Raw genomic sequence first — 17,956 nt, 5'->3', positions numbered from 1 at the left:
TGTCTCTTTTGCAAACTCAAAGTATTATTTTAATTAAAAATTTAGCAAAATGTATTTTTTGCAACAACAAAAAACCCAAACTAAGAACTATGATAAGTACACATGTAAGGTATTGTAATAAAGATTATTATTATTACAATATACACACTTACAATTAGATAGTGTAATAGTTTGTACAGTACACTGAAAGTTATTTAAAAAGTGTGTTTTTGTGTATTTACAGCTAATAGTGATGGTGCAATGGCAATCGCAGCTGGTGAAGTATTAGACGTGATAGAGAGAGACAGTGGGGATGGATGGACAAAAGTACGCCGAGGTGGAAATGAAGAAGGTTATGTGCCAACGTCTTACATAGAGGTTCCCTCATAGACTGAAACTTACATAGATCCTTGTAGATGTTGTACAGTTTTAGATGCTTATAAACTAACTATTACACTAGGAGAAAGCCATGCTGGTTTTATGCGTTGTTTCATGGTAAGCTAAGCAGGCTTTTTTTTTTGTGGAGTTGTATTCAGAGATTTACATTATGTTAATGTAACATTGCTGCCATGACATGGAGTTCTGTACCTAGAAATGTTTTGTACCACATGAAGTGAGGTGGCTGGGGGTGATTTAATGTGTATGATACAGTGTGTAGTTATATGGTACTGTTTGGAAGCATATGGCACTGCACATGTGGCTGTATGGCATTTGCCATATACATTATGGATGTATATGGCACTAAATATATGTGGATTTTGTCACTGCATGGCACTGGTCACATTCTATGCAGTGTATGACAATGTCCCATGTGGTTGTATGGCATGTTATAAATTGCTGGGGCGTGTATAGCACTACACATGTGAATCATGTGGCTGTATGGCACTGGCCATGTGATGGAGTGTTACTGTATAGCGTGGCTGTATGGCAGAGTGTAAACAGTGCAATAAGATTGGGTAAGGTGCTCAGTCTGTCCTACCACAAATATAGACATGGTATTCAGACAGTTGTAGGTGGATTTGTACACAAAAGACATGGCAATGTTACATGGGGTAGTAAGGAACATATTGGTGATGTTATGTAGACAATACAGCCATTAATCTAGTTTATACTACTATAATAATATGTAGAATTCCACTGGTAGAAGCAAAGGAGAAACAAATGCAAAAATCAGCATGGCCAGCTTTTGTCAAGACAGGGTTCTATACAGATAGTTGTAGTAAGGTATAGGATATCAAACTATTAACACGAGAATGCATGCAAGATATGTGTGTTTTGTGTAACACAGAATGTTTTTGGCTTTATTTTGCCATGAACACGTATATATTCTTTACATGTTATCAAAATACTTTATGTTAACAAAATTTAGTAAAACGAAGAAAAAAAGTTGAGAAGTGTGCTGTCCATTTGTGTATTTCTGTTTGCAGCCATTATGTACTATATTATGGTAACTAAATAAACGTGGAAGGAATTGATGTAATATAAGAGATATTGTAATAATGATGTAATCCAAATTACCCCTATTTCATTCACAGTTTGGTATATTCCCATTGTTTTCTATGATGGATGGACCAGTCCATTCAGTACAGAGAGGTAGTCAAACATGAGAATCTTGCCAAAATGTATACTAACTGAAACGTGTTTATAATTATTGCTTTGTTTGATATAAAATCATATATTATTATTTTTTTGTAGATTTTACATGGCTTTATTTTACATGTATAGTCTTACATGGAATGTTTGATTTACTTAAGCCTTGTGGGCTTCCATGAACTGAATATTGTAACTATAACGTGTTACCCAAAAAAACAAGTGACAAGGTTGGCAACTTGAAACGAAGGGGCATAGAAATACACAAGTTATGAAAAATGCTCTGAATAATACTAGTAGGCTGTGTCCCCCATTTTAAATATTTCATCTAATCAGAATCAAAGTTAATTCACTTCTCCCTACCTGCAGTTAATTTGAATCAAAGACATCTAGAAGGGAGCGATCAAATATGCGCCAAATCTTGCACCTTTGGAAACAGCGCCCTCTAGTGATGAATGCCGTGACACCTACAATTTTAAATTGCATAAATTTCATTGGTGGAAGTGTTTGGTAAGAGTTCATGAAAATCATGGTGTAAACCAATCAGTTTTGTTAATGACGCCGTTATACAGACAAAGTTGAAAATAAAACACCAAACTTAAATTGAATGTTATTTGTTGACACCTTTTTTCAGTATTATTTAATTTTTTTGACGTATAATTTCTATGTATTTACATCTAATGTGTCTTATTCTGCCAAATATTTGTATTTGTCTAAACAATAAAAAAATACAAAGAAACAACCAATCAGAATGCATGAATATAATTCGTAATTTTACCCAGATGTTCAATCTCTATTATGTAAATTCAAAAGACAGAGATCACTACTGGAAAAGAAATCAAATTTCATCATTGTTGCTTTCAGAAAAGTTTTGTGACAGCAAATTAGAATTGTGTCAGCTTTTTCAAGAAACAAAACGAGACGATTTGTCAGTGTATATATATATACATCCATAGTTATTGTATTTACCAAAGTCTGGATGCACTTTTAAATGTAAATTGGAAGACTCGCTGACAGTCGTAGAAATAGAACCCTGGCTTGATTTGAACTCTCAATATATATTAGCCTTAGTCGTCATTCCAACATTTGGTGCATTTTAACTAACTGCTAACTGTTACAAGTTTACTCGCATACATTGCACAGCCAAGTACGAGTTGACAGATTTCACAAAAGTTCAAAATAGTTGTAGTTTCTCTGTGTCCTTTCCACAGAGATTTTAAAACAGGTAGTAGAGATTATCAGTCTGTTAGTATGATGTGTGTAAACAGTCAGAAACACACAATATATTTTTTTGTCAAAAAAAACTGAGTTTTGAAAGGCAATCTGTAATGGTGAAATAGTTGTTTAGAATGCATTCCATGCAATGTTACATTTATTGCATCGCTATGGTAACGCCTCTGTTGTAGATAATATGCGATTTGTGAATTTATTTTTAGAATGGTGAGGGGAATGTGATTTACAATTTTCTTCACGTTGCCATCTCAGAGTATCTGTTTGTTGATTTAACCAAAGTCTTGTTTTTTTATATTGACAACATTGAAACCTATAATACTGCCTGCTTTCCTAAAATAACTTGATAAAATTAATGACGTGTAATGCTATGAATATGTAGCAAATGGCTGTTTTCTTAGCAGCAGGATCACCATGGAAACAATTAGTTGTCATAGCAACAGGATCACCATAGAAACAATTTGATGATTAGCTACCATTTTGTATGCTTAATAGAACAGTCTGCATAATGTTTTATTTTTCAGTTTATAAGTCAGTTTGCAATATTTGAATTATGGAAATGAAAATTTCTAGCCGTTAGTTGTATATAACCACTTCTTAGTTTTTTCAGAAATAATTCTACTACTGCTGCTGCTGCTTATTTGTTTAATTTACTAATTACGTGAATTATTATTTGTAGCAGATTTAAATGACTACCTGCCAACTTATGCAAATTTTTGTAATTATTTCACTTTGATGTGTTTTGTCAAAAGTTAAGAATACAATTTACGTCTGTGATTGGTCATTGAGACAGATGTGTCAGAGTTATACAAAAGTGTGGGCTCTGATTGGTTAATCAGACATGTAATTTGAATATTTGTCTCTGATTGGTTGATGAGACAAATGTATTCAGAGTAATATGAAATATGGCATTTACTTGATCAAATTGGTAGAGTAATCAGTAATCCAATAATTAACAGATATTTGAGAACAGTGTAAATGTAAAAATTTTATTTTTAAAGTTTGATCACACTGTATTGTATTTTGGGGTTTTCTTTTTTCACCGTAAACAACTATCTATATTAGAAAGTGTAAGTTACAATGAGCTTGTTTATTTTTGCAGGGACGTCTTTGCATGACTTTTTGATTCCAGTTATAACATAGTCTGATGGCAAAGTAGTGATCATTTAGATTTCATATCTACTCAGAAAAAAAGACATTAGCAAACACATCTCGTGATTCGCCAACCAAAATCTGTAGCTAGTACCCAATCTGCAACGGTCTTTCATGCTTTCCTTCGCCTTTCTTAGGAACAGCTGCTCTGATTGGTCAAGTTAATTTTTTCAGCAGCAAATCCCAAAGTGTGACTCCAGATGTTTAAAAATGACTTCATGCTTATTTTCTAGGTGTTGAGCAACGCAAGACTAATGAATATATACAAATAGTGTATTTAACCGGACAACAAAATCAGTAGGATTTGAATATCAAATATCGGTTATTATTTTTTTAAAAAGAAAAGGAAGGTCATAGATTTCCAGGCCTTGGCTACTTTACAACTCAGTGAATAAATAAATTGTCACAATTCAATAACGTGCTCATGTTTTGTCCGAAAAGTCACAAATTTGGCAGTCACATTTTTTTGGCGGGAAAACTACTAATAGTGTAAAATGTCAGACGACACCATTTGCATCAGTTGTACACATGTAGAATTTGTTCCATTACAATATTAGATATCAGTAAGTACAATAACAGATGTGTTGAAAAAATGGTACTTATTATTTGCAGTTTTGAGTAAAAAGATTAATTTATAACTTTTCATTTTGTATTTTCTATGAGTTGCCAACTATGTTATAAGAAATCCTGCAAATAAAGAAATCCAGATATTCAGTATGTACATAGTGTCTCTCAGTGGTCATTCTGTGTGTGTGTCGATCTCTCTGGTCATTCAGTGTGTGTGTGTCTGTGCATTGTCTCAATCTCTATGGTCATTCAGTGTGTGCATGTGTCTCGATCTCTGGTCATTCAGTGTGTGTGCGTGCGTGCATGTGTGTGTGTGTGTGTGTGTGTGTGTGTGTGTGTGTGTGTGTGTGTGTTGGCATATCCTAAAACCTAAGCTAGGGCCTTGAGGCCAGTCTGGCTTACACTTGAAAATTGAAATGGAATTATTTGCTATGTTTACTGCCTGTGAAAATCTAAAATTTACAATTTGAGTTGAAGAAAGCCAAACCAAGGTCATTAAATCATATTTAAAACTACCGGACATTTGGCATATTTCTTGTTTATTAAATTTATTTATTTATTTATTTATTTAGTACACATAATATATCCCTGGGGGATTATTAAAGGTACAATAAAATGAAACAACAAATATAAAATAAATTAATCTATACCACAAAGAAAAACTACACACTATTGTATCCAACACCAACCAGACTATCAGGAATGTGTTAGTACTCGAAAGAAATTAAGAAAGTATAAAGAAAGTATGGGTCATATTTCTATGAATTTTTCATACATTTATCATAAATTATTTATAATCTCAAAAGTTCATGTTTCCTATTATAAAATCTTTGAAAATATGATATGCCTTGGCCATGGACACGTTTTATTAGTGCCAACAAAAAGAAACTGACATTTTCCAATTCTGACGTAATAAGTCGTTTTGAGACTGCAAACAGTCGCAATTTCGCGTTTTTTGACCTTTGTGAAGAAATAGACTTTTTATGATGTATACTGCCATCTACAGTTGACCTTATGTTTTCCTCGTTTTTCTTAGGCTGGGGTAACGTTCAATAATGATGTATGTGTACATGTTCAAGCAACAAATATTCTCTCTAGTATTTGAGACGATTTTTGTGTTTAGGCAAAATAAAGAAAATGTTTGTTTCCGATTTCAGAAAATAAGGTAGGTAGGTCGGAATTTTATTTTATTTTACTTTAATTTTTTTACAAATTACTTCTAAACCAAGATAAGACGCTCGTCCGCCACAATACTTCCGTAGGACTAGAAGTTTGATGAAGTATAAAAGAAGTAAATGAAGACAGTTACAAGTTAAGTAGACGAAACCATAATATGCAGACTGTACTGTTATAGTTAAAAAGACTTGGTTTCTCTCTGGAATAAGATTTTTTTTAAAAATTAAGTGACCACAGGCGAGGCTAAGACATGAAGGTGTACATGGAAATAGAAGTAAATTGTTACTATTTTACCTTTTTGTATGAAAAAATAAATGGTTGGTCAGGTTATCGTAAACACACTATTTTTTTTTTATTTGGCCTCATGGAATTAAACTGTTCTTAAACATTGTAACCCTATGTATAAAGATAAATTACCCAATTTTAGATGATACTGTCTTAAAAAATGAAATTATTGCCAGGATAGTCCAAAAATTGTCTTAATTAGAAGACTCTTAAAGTAAATAAACCCCAACTTCCCCCCTGCCAATGATACAACCATCAGATGTGATGACCTTTACTATAATGATGCCATTTAACTTTTTATAAACATATTTCAACCCCATGTATATAGAACAGTTTCTAATACACGGTTGCGCACAGTCGAAATATTGGAAGACTGATATTTTATTGCACTGTTGATTGATGAAATGAAGTTTTGTTGTTCTCTTTTACACAGTGAATGAAATTATTTAAACAAGAATTATACGATTTACATATATATTCCTTAATATACGTATAGAGGTCGATTTTATCCATACGTGGTAGGGTAACGGGTTGCATGTATTGCGTGACTGCGTTTAGGTCGCTGACTTTTTAGTGCCGATCAAAAAAAAAACAATTTGATCGGATTTCTTTGACCATGTTATGTCTACAACTACACAAATATGTTTACCCAAAGGTGATTCAATACTGTTCAGGGTGTACGATATTACAAATAAGACTATCTAACAAAAAAGTTTCACAAAACGGAGCTAATGCAGCATGAATAATTTTCCTAGTCCGCTATTCAATGTGGGACACTTACTGCATACAGACTATACTTTATGATGTATCTGTTGTTACAATATTTCAAATCACCAACACTTTACTTCGTTTCATATTGGATACAGGCGCTCTATAAATTTTCTGATAGATAGATAGATAGATAGATAGATAGATAGATAGATAGATAGATAGATAGATAGATAGATAGATAGATAGATAGATAGATAGATAGATAGATAGATAGATAGATAGATAGATAGATAGATAGATAGATAGATAGATAGATAGATAGATAGATAGATAGATAGATAGATTGATTGATTGATTGATTGATTGATTGATTGATTGATTGAAATTACATGTGCTAGTTCAGTTATTGTTAACATTTTACTGTAAGAAATCAAATTGAATTGTTTTATATAACTTACAAATATTGCTGTATATTTGGTATATTTATTGTGACATTATTAAAGTGGTGCCTCGGTCCTACTGTAAAAATAACATGTGATGAATATATCGGCCCAATATTTGGGAAATATCTTTCCTACCCTAGTAACAATTCTTGGGGAATGTAGGTCTTACCTTTCATAAGACCAATTCTTAAGAAAAACACAAAAGTTAAGACTTCAAAATGTAATCACGAATAGGGATCGACTCAGTAAAAAGTGGATGATGTATATGCATTGAATTGTTCGAGTGCAATATTGGGACAAAGCTATGCAATACATGCATGTTCACTATAAACCTTAGCTGCAATAATTGTAGCGTTTGTTGTGATTTTGAGGGATTTTTTATTCTTATGCTTTTTTTTCGTTCCGATGTTTAACCACAGAGCACCCAGGAACCGTGTGACAAACAAATAAATAAATAAATAAACTATCAAATAAATGACAAATGAACAAGCAAACAAGGTTATACAAGGTTATAGTGATGGGTACAAAAAATGTATCTAGGTATACCCCACGAGTATTTGTTTATTTGCTGGTTTATTTAATTATTTTATTTGTCCCTATACTTGTCGTTCGTTTGCTTGTTCGTTTGTCATTTATTTGATAGTTTATTTATTTATTTATTTATTTGTTTGTTTTGTTTTGTTTTGTTTGTCACACGGTTCCTGGGTGCCCTGTGGTTTAACTGGAAGCAAACGCTATGATTCCTGTAACGTTAACGTAAATATAGACCGTTATACGGTAGCAATTTAGATCTGAATCGCAAAGTTGGGTGGATTTTTCAGCTAAATTACGCCTTATCTGCCAAAAAAATCGGATATTTCCTAACTCCAACATTAATTACGGAGCCTTCAAGACCCAAGAAATTTTCAGAGGTACCCCCACAATCTCGTCAAAATCGGCAAAAGTAGCAAATTGATGCATGCAGCGTTTTGAGTTTGCTCAGCAGGAATTGTAGCGTTTAACATCGGAACGAAACAAAGCACAAAAACAGAAGAAAAACCCTCAAAATCACAACAAACGCTACAATTATTGTAGCTGCAATAATTGTAGCGTTTGATGTGATTTTGAGGGCTTTTTCGTCTTTTTTGCTCCTTTTTTTGTTCCGCAGTTTAACCCGAATCAAACGCTACAATTCCTCTAACGCAAACGCAAATAGACGAGACCACGTTGAAAACGTGAGCGAGGTGTCAGTGTACTGCCCGTTTCAAAATGCTGCATGCGTTGCTATATTTGCCGATTTTGACGGGATTGGGGTACCTCTGAACACTTCTTGGGTCTTGAAGGCTCCGTAATTAATGTTGGCGTTCGGAAATGACCGATATTTTGCCAGGTAAGGCGTAATTTAGCAGAAAAATCCGCCCAACTTTGCGATTCAGATCTGAATCGGTTCCGTCTATTTGCGTTTGCGTTAGAGGAATTGAAGCGTTTGATTCGGGTTAAACTGCGGAACGAAAACAGGAGCAAAAAAAAGACGAAAAAGCCCTCAAAATCACATCAAACGCTACAATTATTGCAGCTGTAAAGAAACTACACATTTCTATTGAAAACCTAATCAAAATAATAAAGCACAGAATAAGTTTATATATTATTTTACGCATTATGTCTCAAGCTTAGATAAAATAGATGTAGCATTAGTTGTTTTTTTTTCATTTTTTGAGCGTTTGGGGGTTAATTCTGGGGTTTGCGCGCAAAACTAAATTTAGTACAAACCCCGGAAGAGTAGCCCAAAAACAAAAATATGGTTACACATATGCAAATTAGTCTTAGTACCCTCTCGTCTGATTGGCTAGAGTAACCTGTACACCTGTCTATCATTCTCTCTTTGACTACATTTCAGGTCGATAACATCAGTGAATGCTAAATGACTGACCTAAATCCTAAGGCTACTAGTAACTAGGAAAAATAGAAAATAAAAAGTTTACCACATTTCCCGTCCCAAAATTTGAAATGAATAACAAATTCAAAACATTTAAAGATTATGAGTCGCACAAATCTCTCAACTGGTGCCAGTCTAAGGCCCCGGCTAACAAACTGACTTCGAAACAGAGGAACGATAGCGACAACTCGATGGTCAGTGAAATCGCGCGGACTTATTAGAGGCACGCAGAGTCGATAGCCTTGTGGACAAATACACAAATTCTACACGTTCAAGATATACAATTTTTGAAGGTCATGGTTCACTTACCAGTCTATCCCAGAAATCATGGAGAAGCCATAACAGAATATCATCTTTACAAACTCCGTAAAAGGACACGTGCACAAACAACGGTACACTACCAACATGCTCTCAGAGGGAAATGACAACATTTATGTAAACACGTGTTCCATAAGTGTCACGTAATTAAAATGGATTGGCCAATCACGTGGTCTGTTTCTCACGATGACTTGCTAATTTGTGAGCACACCCTCAAACCCTATTGGTCAATGGGTGACCACAGACAGGTGTGTTTGATCAAATTATAATATCTTTAGAATAGTTTAAGTAGAGTTAGGATTCAGCTCCTGGGTGGGTTATTCAGCTGCTTTCAACTTTATTTGGCTGATAAAGTTTACATTTAATTAAAAAAATCTTCAAACAGATGATGATTGATGTGCACATACATGGTGTAAGCTGCTTAATGGCTATAACACTATTTATATAGTGTAGATATTGCTACATATATGAAGTCTGGCTATAACACTATTTATATAGTGTAGATATTGCTATGCACTCGGTTGGTGCAATATATACACTATAGCCTGACTGGAGTTCATTAACCATTGCATACTGACATCTATTGTGGTTATGTAATGCAAAATGTGAAAAATGTTATGATCATTGTTGCATCACTTCGAAATACTGAGCAGATTTTCCTTGAAAACACTGACTTTAGGAGATCAAGGGCATTTGCCTCAAACTTTCTAGTTTAGAGATATTTAGGTAAACTTATTTTATGCATAATCATACATTACTTTAACACAGTTTACATGTTTAAGTTTTTTCTCCCTTTTCTACAGTACATACTTGATGTTGATGATTGACCAATAAAGGAATGTGTTAATACTATATACCATACTAGATTTCAGTTTACACCTGGTTATGATAAATATGGCATCCACTCATCCAAATTTGAAAATGTAGTGAAACCAAATATCATAAACACATGTGCCCAGTATGGTATGTCACCTTTGTACCAAGTTTGAATGAATTTGGTCTGTTCATGTCCATGATATAGTTGCAAACGGATAGATGGACAGACAGACATAGAGTATCCCCCTTTGCCCATTTGGAGATATTAAAAAATCCAAATTCAAACTTTAGATTTACTTTTCACACGTTAGATTTTATTAAATCTGCGATAAGAAATAATATTACATGTACATGCAAGAGAAATGTGTTATGCCTCATAGCTGTTTCATAAATATCCACACTATCCCTTTGCATATAAAGCTTGCTTCAAAATTATCAGCATAAATTAGACTTAAACAATAAAGGCAGGCAGCCATACATTATAAAAGTTTTGTTACAACAACGGCCAGCAGTCATACGTTATAAAAGTTTTGTTACATGGACTAATAAAATTCATAAATGCTTGACAACACTGTACCTTTGTCAAAGTGATTGCTTTCCAATTAAAAATAGCCCTCGGGATAACAAGAAATCATCTTAATATCATATTTGACGTTTGTTCAATAGCATTTTGCTTTGGTCAATTTTTTATTTCGTTTCTTAATAGTGAACACTGACAGGTACAAAGTCAGTGATGAGAATTATGTCCTCGAGTGGTGACACTTACAACATAACATTTTCCTTGTATTTCATAATCAAATTACACAAAGAACCAAATATTTTTTTCATATGCCTCAAAGTTTTGCTAAAAATACATCCAATAACTGAATGACTGTGGTGAATAATAATTGAAGTTTTCTTGCATATGTTCATAAAGGTCCATTGACGTGTCAGCTCTTCCACTCACAGCATTGCTCTGCTTCCCCACTAGAGGGCCTGGGTTATTGTTAAGGTTGATTGACTTGTCTGTTCTTCCATTTACATCACTGCTCTACTTCCCAACTAGAGGGTCTGAATTATTTAAGGGCTATTGACATGTCTGTTCTGTCATTTGTATTGCAGCTACACTTCACCACTAGAGGGTACGATTCAATTGAAAGGTCTATTCACTTGGCATTCATATGTTTGTATGATTGTTCTAAGTCATCACTAGAGGGCAGCATTCCTTAGAAAGGTCTACTGACTTGTCTTTTCATCCATTTTCTTCACAGCTGTCCTTCATCACCCACGGGCATGATTGAACTCAAAGTTCTATTCATTTCACATTCATCTGTTTGCATGATTAGTCTAAGCCATCACTAGAGGGCAGGATTTACTGGAAAGGTCTACTGATCTGTTTTCTATTCATCAACACTAGAGATTGTTTTCTAATTCATCAATAAACAGCATAATTACGGCAGAAGTAATCTCTTAATTAAACCTCTTTACAACATTTCTCTTCCTTGCCACTTGAGGGCTTAATACTGTCAACAGCTTGACCAAAATAAATCTATTGAGAAAGTGAAGTGCTTCCCTCCTGTAGTTAACACATCTATCTAAAAATAAATAAACTATATAAAGTATAGAGAACAAAACTGCAAATACCACAAATCTACAATATACAATATTTTTCTGTGACTAGTTCACGAAAAGTTCCCAGATGAGTTTTAAAGCTCAATTAGTTGTTATAAGTTATGACCAAGTTTGTCTCTCTATTGCATATTTATATGATAAAGAGCACCAATGTTGAAAATTCACTAGATTGAACTTTTTAATTTTACATCACATTTCTGAATACCTCTTTTATGTTTGCAGTTTCCAGCTTTGTAAATTTGTACACCTTTTCAAAATTTACACCGATAATTTGCAATTTGCAAGAATTCATAATTTGCAATTATTTTGCATTGCTTGTTATATACTTTGAAATGCTTGGTTACAATAAAATAAAACTTGGTTATGAGGAAGTGATCATGTTATGTTATATCTTCATCACTGCCTATACAGTATGGAAGCTTGCATAGAAACAGTGGCGCGCCCTTACTTTTAAAATGAAAATTGCTGAAAAACTGGAATAACTGACAAAAGTTTAAAATAAATTATATTCCAATGGGTTATGTATCATATATGTCAGCATAAGACAAAAGTCCAGTTACATACAAACACAAAAGAGTGAGAGAAAGGAAACTTAAATACTGGTGTAAACAAATGAAACTTAACATCTGAACTGTAGAGGGCAGCCTTCATAAGAAGCGCATTTCTTTCTTGTCTTGAAACAATTCTGGAAAGGAATTTGAATACAGGTCATGTGACATTTTCACTATCAGTAACCTATCGTTAATAAACTATTGACTGGAATTTCAGTATTGCACTTGGATATTTAATTCTTAATTTTAAATATTTTTGGAAAAAATGGTGTTAGCACAAATTTGAAGAACTTAAAGAAAAAATTTAGCAGACTATTTGTCCAGGATGAAGCAGCTTACATGTTACTGATTAATCTTAAACTATTTTTGCTTTCATATAATACATAGTTATCATTTCCCCCTTCCAATGTTGAGCCGCCCCCCCCTCCCCCTCCCCCTCACCCTTGCCATTGTTCTATTTGATCACTATTAAAGTGTTTGCAGGGGTTCAATTCTGTCAGCCATTGCTGTCAGAATCTGATTAAATTTATGATATCTATTGATCCTGTCTATCTCAGCCCCTTTAAGGCCCCATAATATACGTAAATGAAATTCTGTTCTGAAGCAGTCCATCAACTCTTCATTCACAGATAGTCCTTTAATTTTGGACTCTGCAGTCACTTTGTATAAATTACTTTGTTGTGCATAACAGCGTGCTGCATCGATATGTGCCAACATGGCGTCAAGACCGTAGTCATCAGCTGTGGCCTCCCAGAATTCTTCGCTATCGTTGGCTGACCAATCACGTTCCATTAACTGTAGTAGCGGTACAACATGTGGTATACTGGTTCTTGTCAGCGGCACACCTGAACTGTCACCGCTATTCAGGTCTTTGTAGACACGCCGTAGTTTGGTTTCAAACATTATAGCTAAGTTGGTATGTGATTGACGAAGCATGTCCCACGTCAATTTCAAGTTGGAAATCTACAAGAATAGAACAATGATATTATCATAAGATTCTCTGTAACATATTATAATATTTTGTCTTGATAAGCAAGGATCATTTACCCAAAAAAGTCAATTATGTCTAAAATGATGAATTTTTCCATTCGGCAATACAATCTAATACCGTTTATCTGAACATCCTTTATCCATGTCTTTGTTTATCTGAACAAGTCTCCTTGGGCCTGTGAATCATTTAATGACATTTTAACACCATGGCTCTCCACAAATTTGGTCTTGTAATGCATTTGTAACATACCGGTAATAAATGAATCAATAGCAAACACTGTTCACAATGATGAACAAGTCCACAGGTGTGGATCAAAGTTTCAGTTTCCGTTTCACTAAATTTCAACTATGTAGTCTTTGATTTTCCATATTGCTATGGTAACATACACAGTAAAGTAAGACTTTAGATCAGCGCACACAAGGTTGCCAAACAAAATCTGAGGATGACAGTACATGTACCTCTGGTTGGCGCTATACGACCTGTTGTTGATTTTTACATTTGTAAAGTTAGCAGAATTGCCTTAGGGTCTAACAGCCAGATTACCTACACAGATGAGATCGCAGGTTGCTCAAAGCAGAGTAAAGAGTTGTTTTCATCATAGACCCTCCACCCAGGAGGGTCTGTAGAGGGTCTATGTTTTCATTGATAATATGATCAAATTTACGATCATCTATTTGTATACCTGACTTTTGACACAAATCTATTCAATGACTGCATGTATACAGCAAGACGTGTTTGCATGGACCCCATCAGCCAATACAGTGTAAAAACCTCATCTGAACATCATCTATTGTTTATTAAAGTTTTACTGATATATTTTACCTGTGAACAACAAAGTCCTTCCATGACAGCAGTGAATCCAAACAGATTTCCAATAGTTGATTTTAGCATCTCCGCTGTCTGAATCCATTTTGTTAACATTCGTACTCTTTCACTCGTATCTAAGCATGTCATTATTGTTATGGCAATCCAAAACTTCAGGCAGTGATGTCTGTGATGGTGAAAAAAATAAGAGTGAAATTTCAAATGCTGCAAGTTATCATATTTATACCCTCAAAATCAATTTAAACCAGAAGGGTGGGTATGAAAGACCCCCTAACTTCAAGGGGGTTATTGTCAAATTTGAATGCATACAAACTTATTCTTTGGAATCAATATGTTATGACTGAAAAATTAATAAACCCTATGTCTGTCTGTCTGTCTGTCTGTCTGTCTGTCTGTCTGTCTGTCTGTCTGTCTGTCTGTCTGTCTGTCTGTCTCTCTCTCTCTCTCTCTCTCTCTCTCTCTCTCTCTCTCTCCCCCTCTGTCTTTCTAGGTGTGAAAACTGGTCGTTTGTCAGAGCTATAGAAAAAGTTTGTTCAAAACAAAAAAATAAACCTATGTAATCATTGATTCCACTGATAATGTAACACTAATATGAGAACCTGGGATTGAAACCTTGGTCTTTAAGATTATCTTGTGCTCATGATAGTTTACAGTAAATTATGGTTAGGTGAGGATTTGTAACCATGGCTTTCAATATTTTCTTTATTACACACACAGAACATCAGAACTATAAGTTCCTTAATTTTATTTCTTACTTACCTTTCAAGTAAATCTTGTCTAAAGATGGCTCCTTGTGGCAGTGTTAACAGTTCCAATCCAGACATACCAGACAGTTTCTCTGAAACTATCCTACATATCTAGGTGTACAAAAATAACAAGAGGTCATTAACTCACACTTGACCAGTGAGGGCGCTATCACAGTAAGGGCATTGTGTCATTCCGAATCATCAAAGTCTCACTTAATGCTTTTGCTTCATTTTGCTTTATATCAAAAATCTTTAAACAGTTTTGTTTTATACAAAGAAATTCCTCCCAGCTATTGTAAACATGAAAATATGACATCTGAGTCAATATATTGTTAAACTTTCCAGTTGCTATGGTGATTGGTTATGAAACGAATACATTGGACAATGTTGTAGTACCACTACCAGTAATGAAAATTCTATTTTATCCTGGAATGGCATTCCCTTTAATCATTTTACTATATGTGTGTTTGGCTTAGTAAATCTATAAATTTGATTGCATTCTCACCTTGAGATCTTCCTTTGTGATGTACTTGGCCAAGGTGATACTATCAGCGTCCATTAATCTACCCTTGGCCTTGACTATGGTTGTACTTTCTAGTGGTTTATTCTCTTCATTCAGCAAACTACTGCTAAACTTATCAATCTTCTTGAAAATAGATTCCGTTTCCACAGTGGGTGGTATAAATTCCTTTTTCTCAACATCCGGTGAATCCTCTGTGATTGTTTCCGAGGAGATAGGATAAAATGTATGATAACCATAGTCCTTCATCTCAGAATCTAAAATAGAATTCCTTGTGTCCGAAAACTTTCTTCCTCGCAGTTTAGCTTTGAGTGTCGGTGCATTCATCTTTTCATCAATCACATCGTCACCACATGTTTCACCCCGCAAGACAGAAAATCTGACAGGCATGGGTTCTTGCTGGTCCAGTTCTGAGTAATCTTCAAATCCTGTGTTGTTGTCTAAAATAGTTCCTGTTTCTAATGAATGAGGGCGCTCTCTAGTCCTAATGGATGACCCTCTACTTGGTTTTGGTGGTGGATTATGCTTTACTGTTAATTCACTGTCTGAGCCAAATGATTGTTTCATGGGTGGCAAATCATTACAGAAAGATCGCCTCTCAGATTTCGGACTTAGTAATGGCTCGCTCCCATATCTGGTCATTTTGTGGGAATCTTTCACAAACTCAGTGGTTCTACTTGTAACGTTACGTTGTTGCATATGTGGTTGACTCGTTGATCGTTCCATCGTATTGTCGAGAAAACTGGGACTATGAAGTACTGTTGGCTGGCTACCAGACCTCTGGTGTCTGGGCATACGAGGACTACCAGGTGCACTATTAGGCAAACTACCACCTGGTGACAAACCTGATGGCTCTGACAACATTTGTATCTGAGCTGGTGTTAATGCATATTTTGCATCGGTGTAACTTAACGGTAACGTTCTATTAACTGGCCTTGAGATCACAGCTTGCGATGACTGCGATATCATTTTCCGATTGCCAACATAATAGCGGATCAAAGCTGGGATGCTATCAAAACTTTCTTTTTCAAACTGATACTGTACTCTGGCTGCCGTGGTTTCAGGATTTATGACAACTCTATTGATTATGAAATGGAGTACGTAATTCCAACGCATGGTCAGTACGTAATCACCTGGCTGTGAAATACAGTCCCGTACAATAAAGTCACCATTTCTTGTGAGCAATTTCTCTGCAATGTCGCGACTGATACAACCATGAAACCAAGCATGGCTACGAATATCATCATTTTCTAGTTTCAATTCCATTTCTAAATCTTTCTTGATTTTTTCTGGAGAAACATCTAAGGGTGTTTCCATTCTATGTGGAATCACCTGCAAAAAAGAAGAAAAAAAAAATCTTTCTAGTAAATCCATTTTTAGTAATAAATCCACTGGCATTAGACCGTAAGATACATTGTGCATTCTGCCTCACTGGCCGGGGTTGACCGATGTGTGAGGGCCCCTGTCATATACACTATAAATCCATCAGATCTAAATTTCACAGTGCCTATATGTACAATATGTAGGCATTTTCCATAAATGTAGAAGACTGAATGTGTCAACTAGCTTTGTGGTACTCTGTTTATTTCTCATACCACCACTTGTGTTGAGAATGTTACATCTGATTCTTAAACGTTGATATAAACTACAGTGTATAACTAAATATTTCTGTTCCATATCTCTCAGTGAGATTGACTTGATGTTAAACAGCTGGGAGAGAACTATACGCAAACTGAGAAGATATCATTATAGGTCAAACTCTGTATGTATTTGTGTACCCTGTGTGAAATCATGCAGTTTACTAAATTGATAATACTCTGTCAAGTGGAGGGAGTGAACTGAACCCAAACTTTGACTGAGACATTTAGTCTATCCTTATTTTCATGGTGGTCTTGTCCTTAGTCCAATAGCTACACTGTATAATGGGAAACTCCAATTTTGATGTATCATTGTTCACAAGATATTGTTGTGTATGTCAGTAGTCTAGTACCTATTCGGTACAATTACGATTTACACCTCCACTCACACAGTCTAGTTCGTATAGGGTACTGTTCCGATTTACATCTCCACTCACACAGTCTAGTTCCTATACCGTAGTGTCACCATTTACACCTCCACTCACATAGTCTAGTACCTAAACAGTACCATTACAATTTACACCTCCACTCACATAGTCTAGTTCCTACACAGTACCATTACAATTTACACCTCCACTCACACAGTCTAGTTCGTATACGGTGAAATCACATTTGAAAGTGCATAAAAATAAAGACTACTAAAATTTCACTATGTTTCATTATTTAGTCTGAACTATTGAATCATAAGTTTACATCTAGTTTTTTATTTCAGTTCAACTTCAAAACAAATTGCTGGTACCCCCTGAAGTTTACGTTATGCCATTCCTAAGTTATCAAAAATGTTACAAACACCAGTCATACAACAAAGCACTTTAAATTCCATAAAACATCAACAGCATGATATTTCATGTTCAAGACACTTTGTATCAACAAAAGGATCAGGTGGAAATTTA

At 34.8% G+C, this 17,956-nt stretch overlaps 2 protein-coding genes across 4 annotated transcripts in view; one reads left to right on the top strand and one right to left on the bottom strand.

Moving 5' to 3' along the window:
• The window catches only part of LOC144440537 (formin-binding protein 1-like), a 46,324-nt gene extending 41,670 nt beyond the window's left edge, over window positions 1-4,654 (top strand). For all 3 annotated transcript variants that reach the window (XM_078129911.1, XM_078129912.1, XM_078129910.1), the window contains one exon: window positions 224-4,654. In XM_078129911.1, coding sequence (XP_077986037.1) covers window positions 224-369 — 146 coding nt within the window. In that variant the 3' untranslated portion in view covers window positions 370-4,654. The remainder of the gene's footprint in view (window positions 1-223) is intronic.
• An 8,126-nt stretch (window positions 4,655-12,780) lies between these two features.
• Window positions 12,781-17,956, bottom strand: part of LOC144441512 (breast cancer anti-estrogen resistance protein 3 homolog) — a 70,237-nt gene continuing 65,061 nt past the window's right edge. The window contains exons 6-9 of the mRNA XM_078131096.1: window positions 15,412-16,758; window positions 14,920-15,017; window positions 14,158-14,326; window positions 12,781-13,307 (exon numbers count right to left, since the gene is read on the bottom strand). Of these exons, the coding sequence (XP_077987222.1) occupies window positions 12,813-13,307; window positions 14,158-14,326; window positions 14,920-15,017; window positions 15,412-16,758 (2,109 nt within the window). The 3' untranslated portion in view covers window positions 12,781-12,812. The remainder of the gene's footprint in view (window positions 13,308-14,157; window positions 14,327-14,919; window positions 15,018-15,411; window positions 16,759-17,956) is intronic.

This window comes from Glandiceps talaboti, chromosome 10 (assembly GCF_964340395.1).
Source record: "Glandiceps talaboti chromosome 10, keGlaTala1.1, whole genome shotgun sequence".
Taxonomy (NCBI): Eukaryota; Metazoa; Hemichordata; class Enteropneusta; family Spengelidae; genus Glandiceps; species Glandiceps talaboti.
This window is presented reverse-complemented; position numbering and strand designations above follow the sequence as displayed.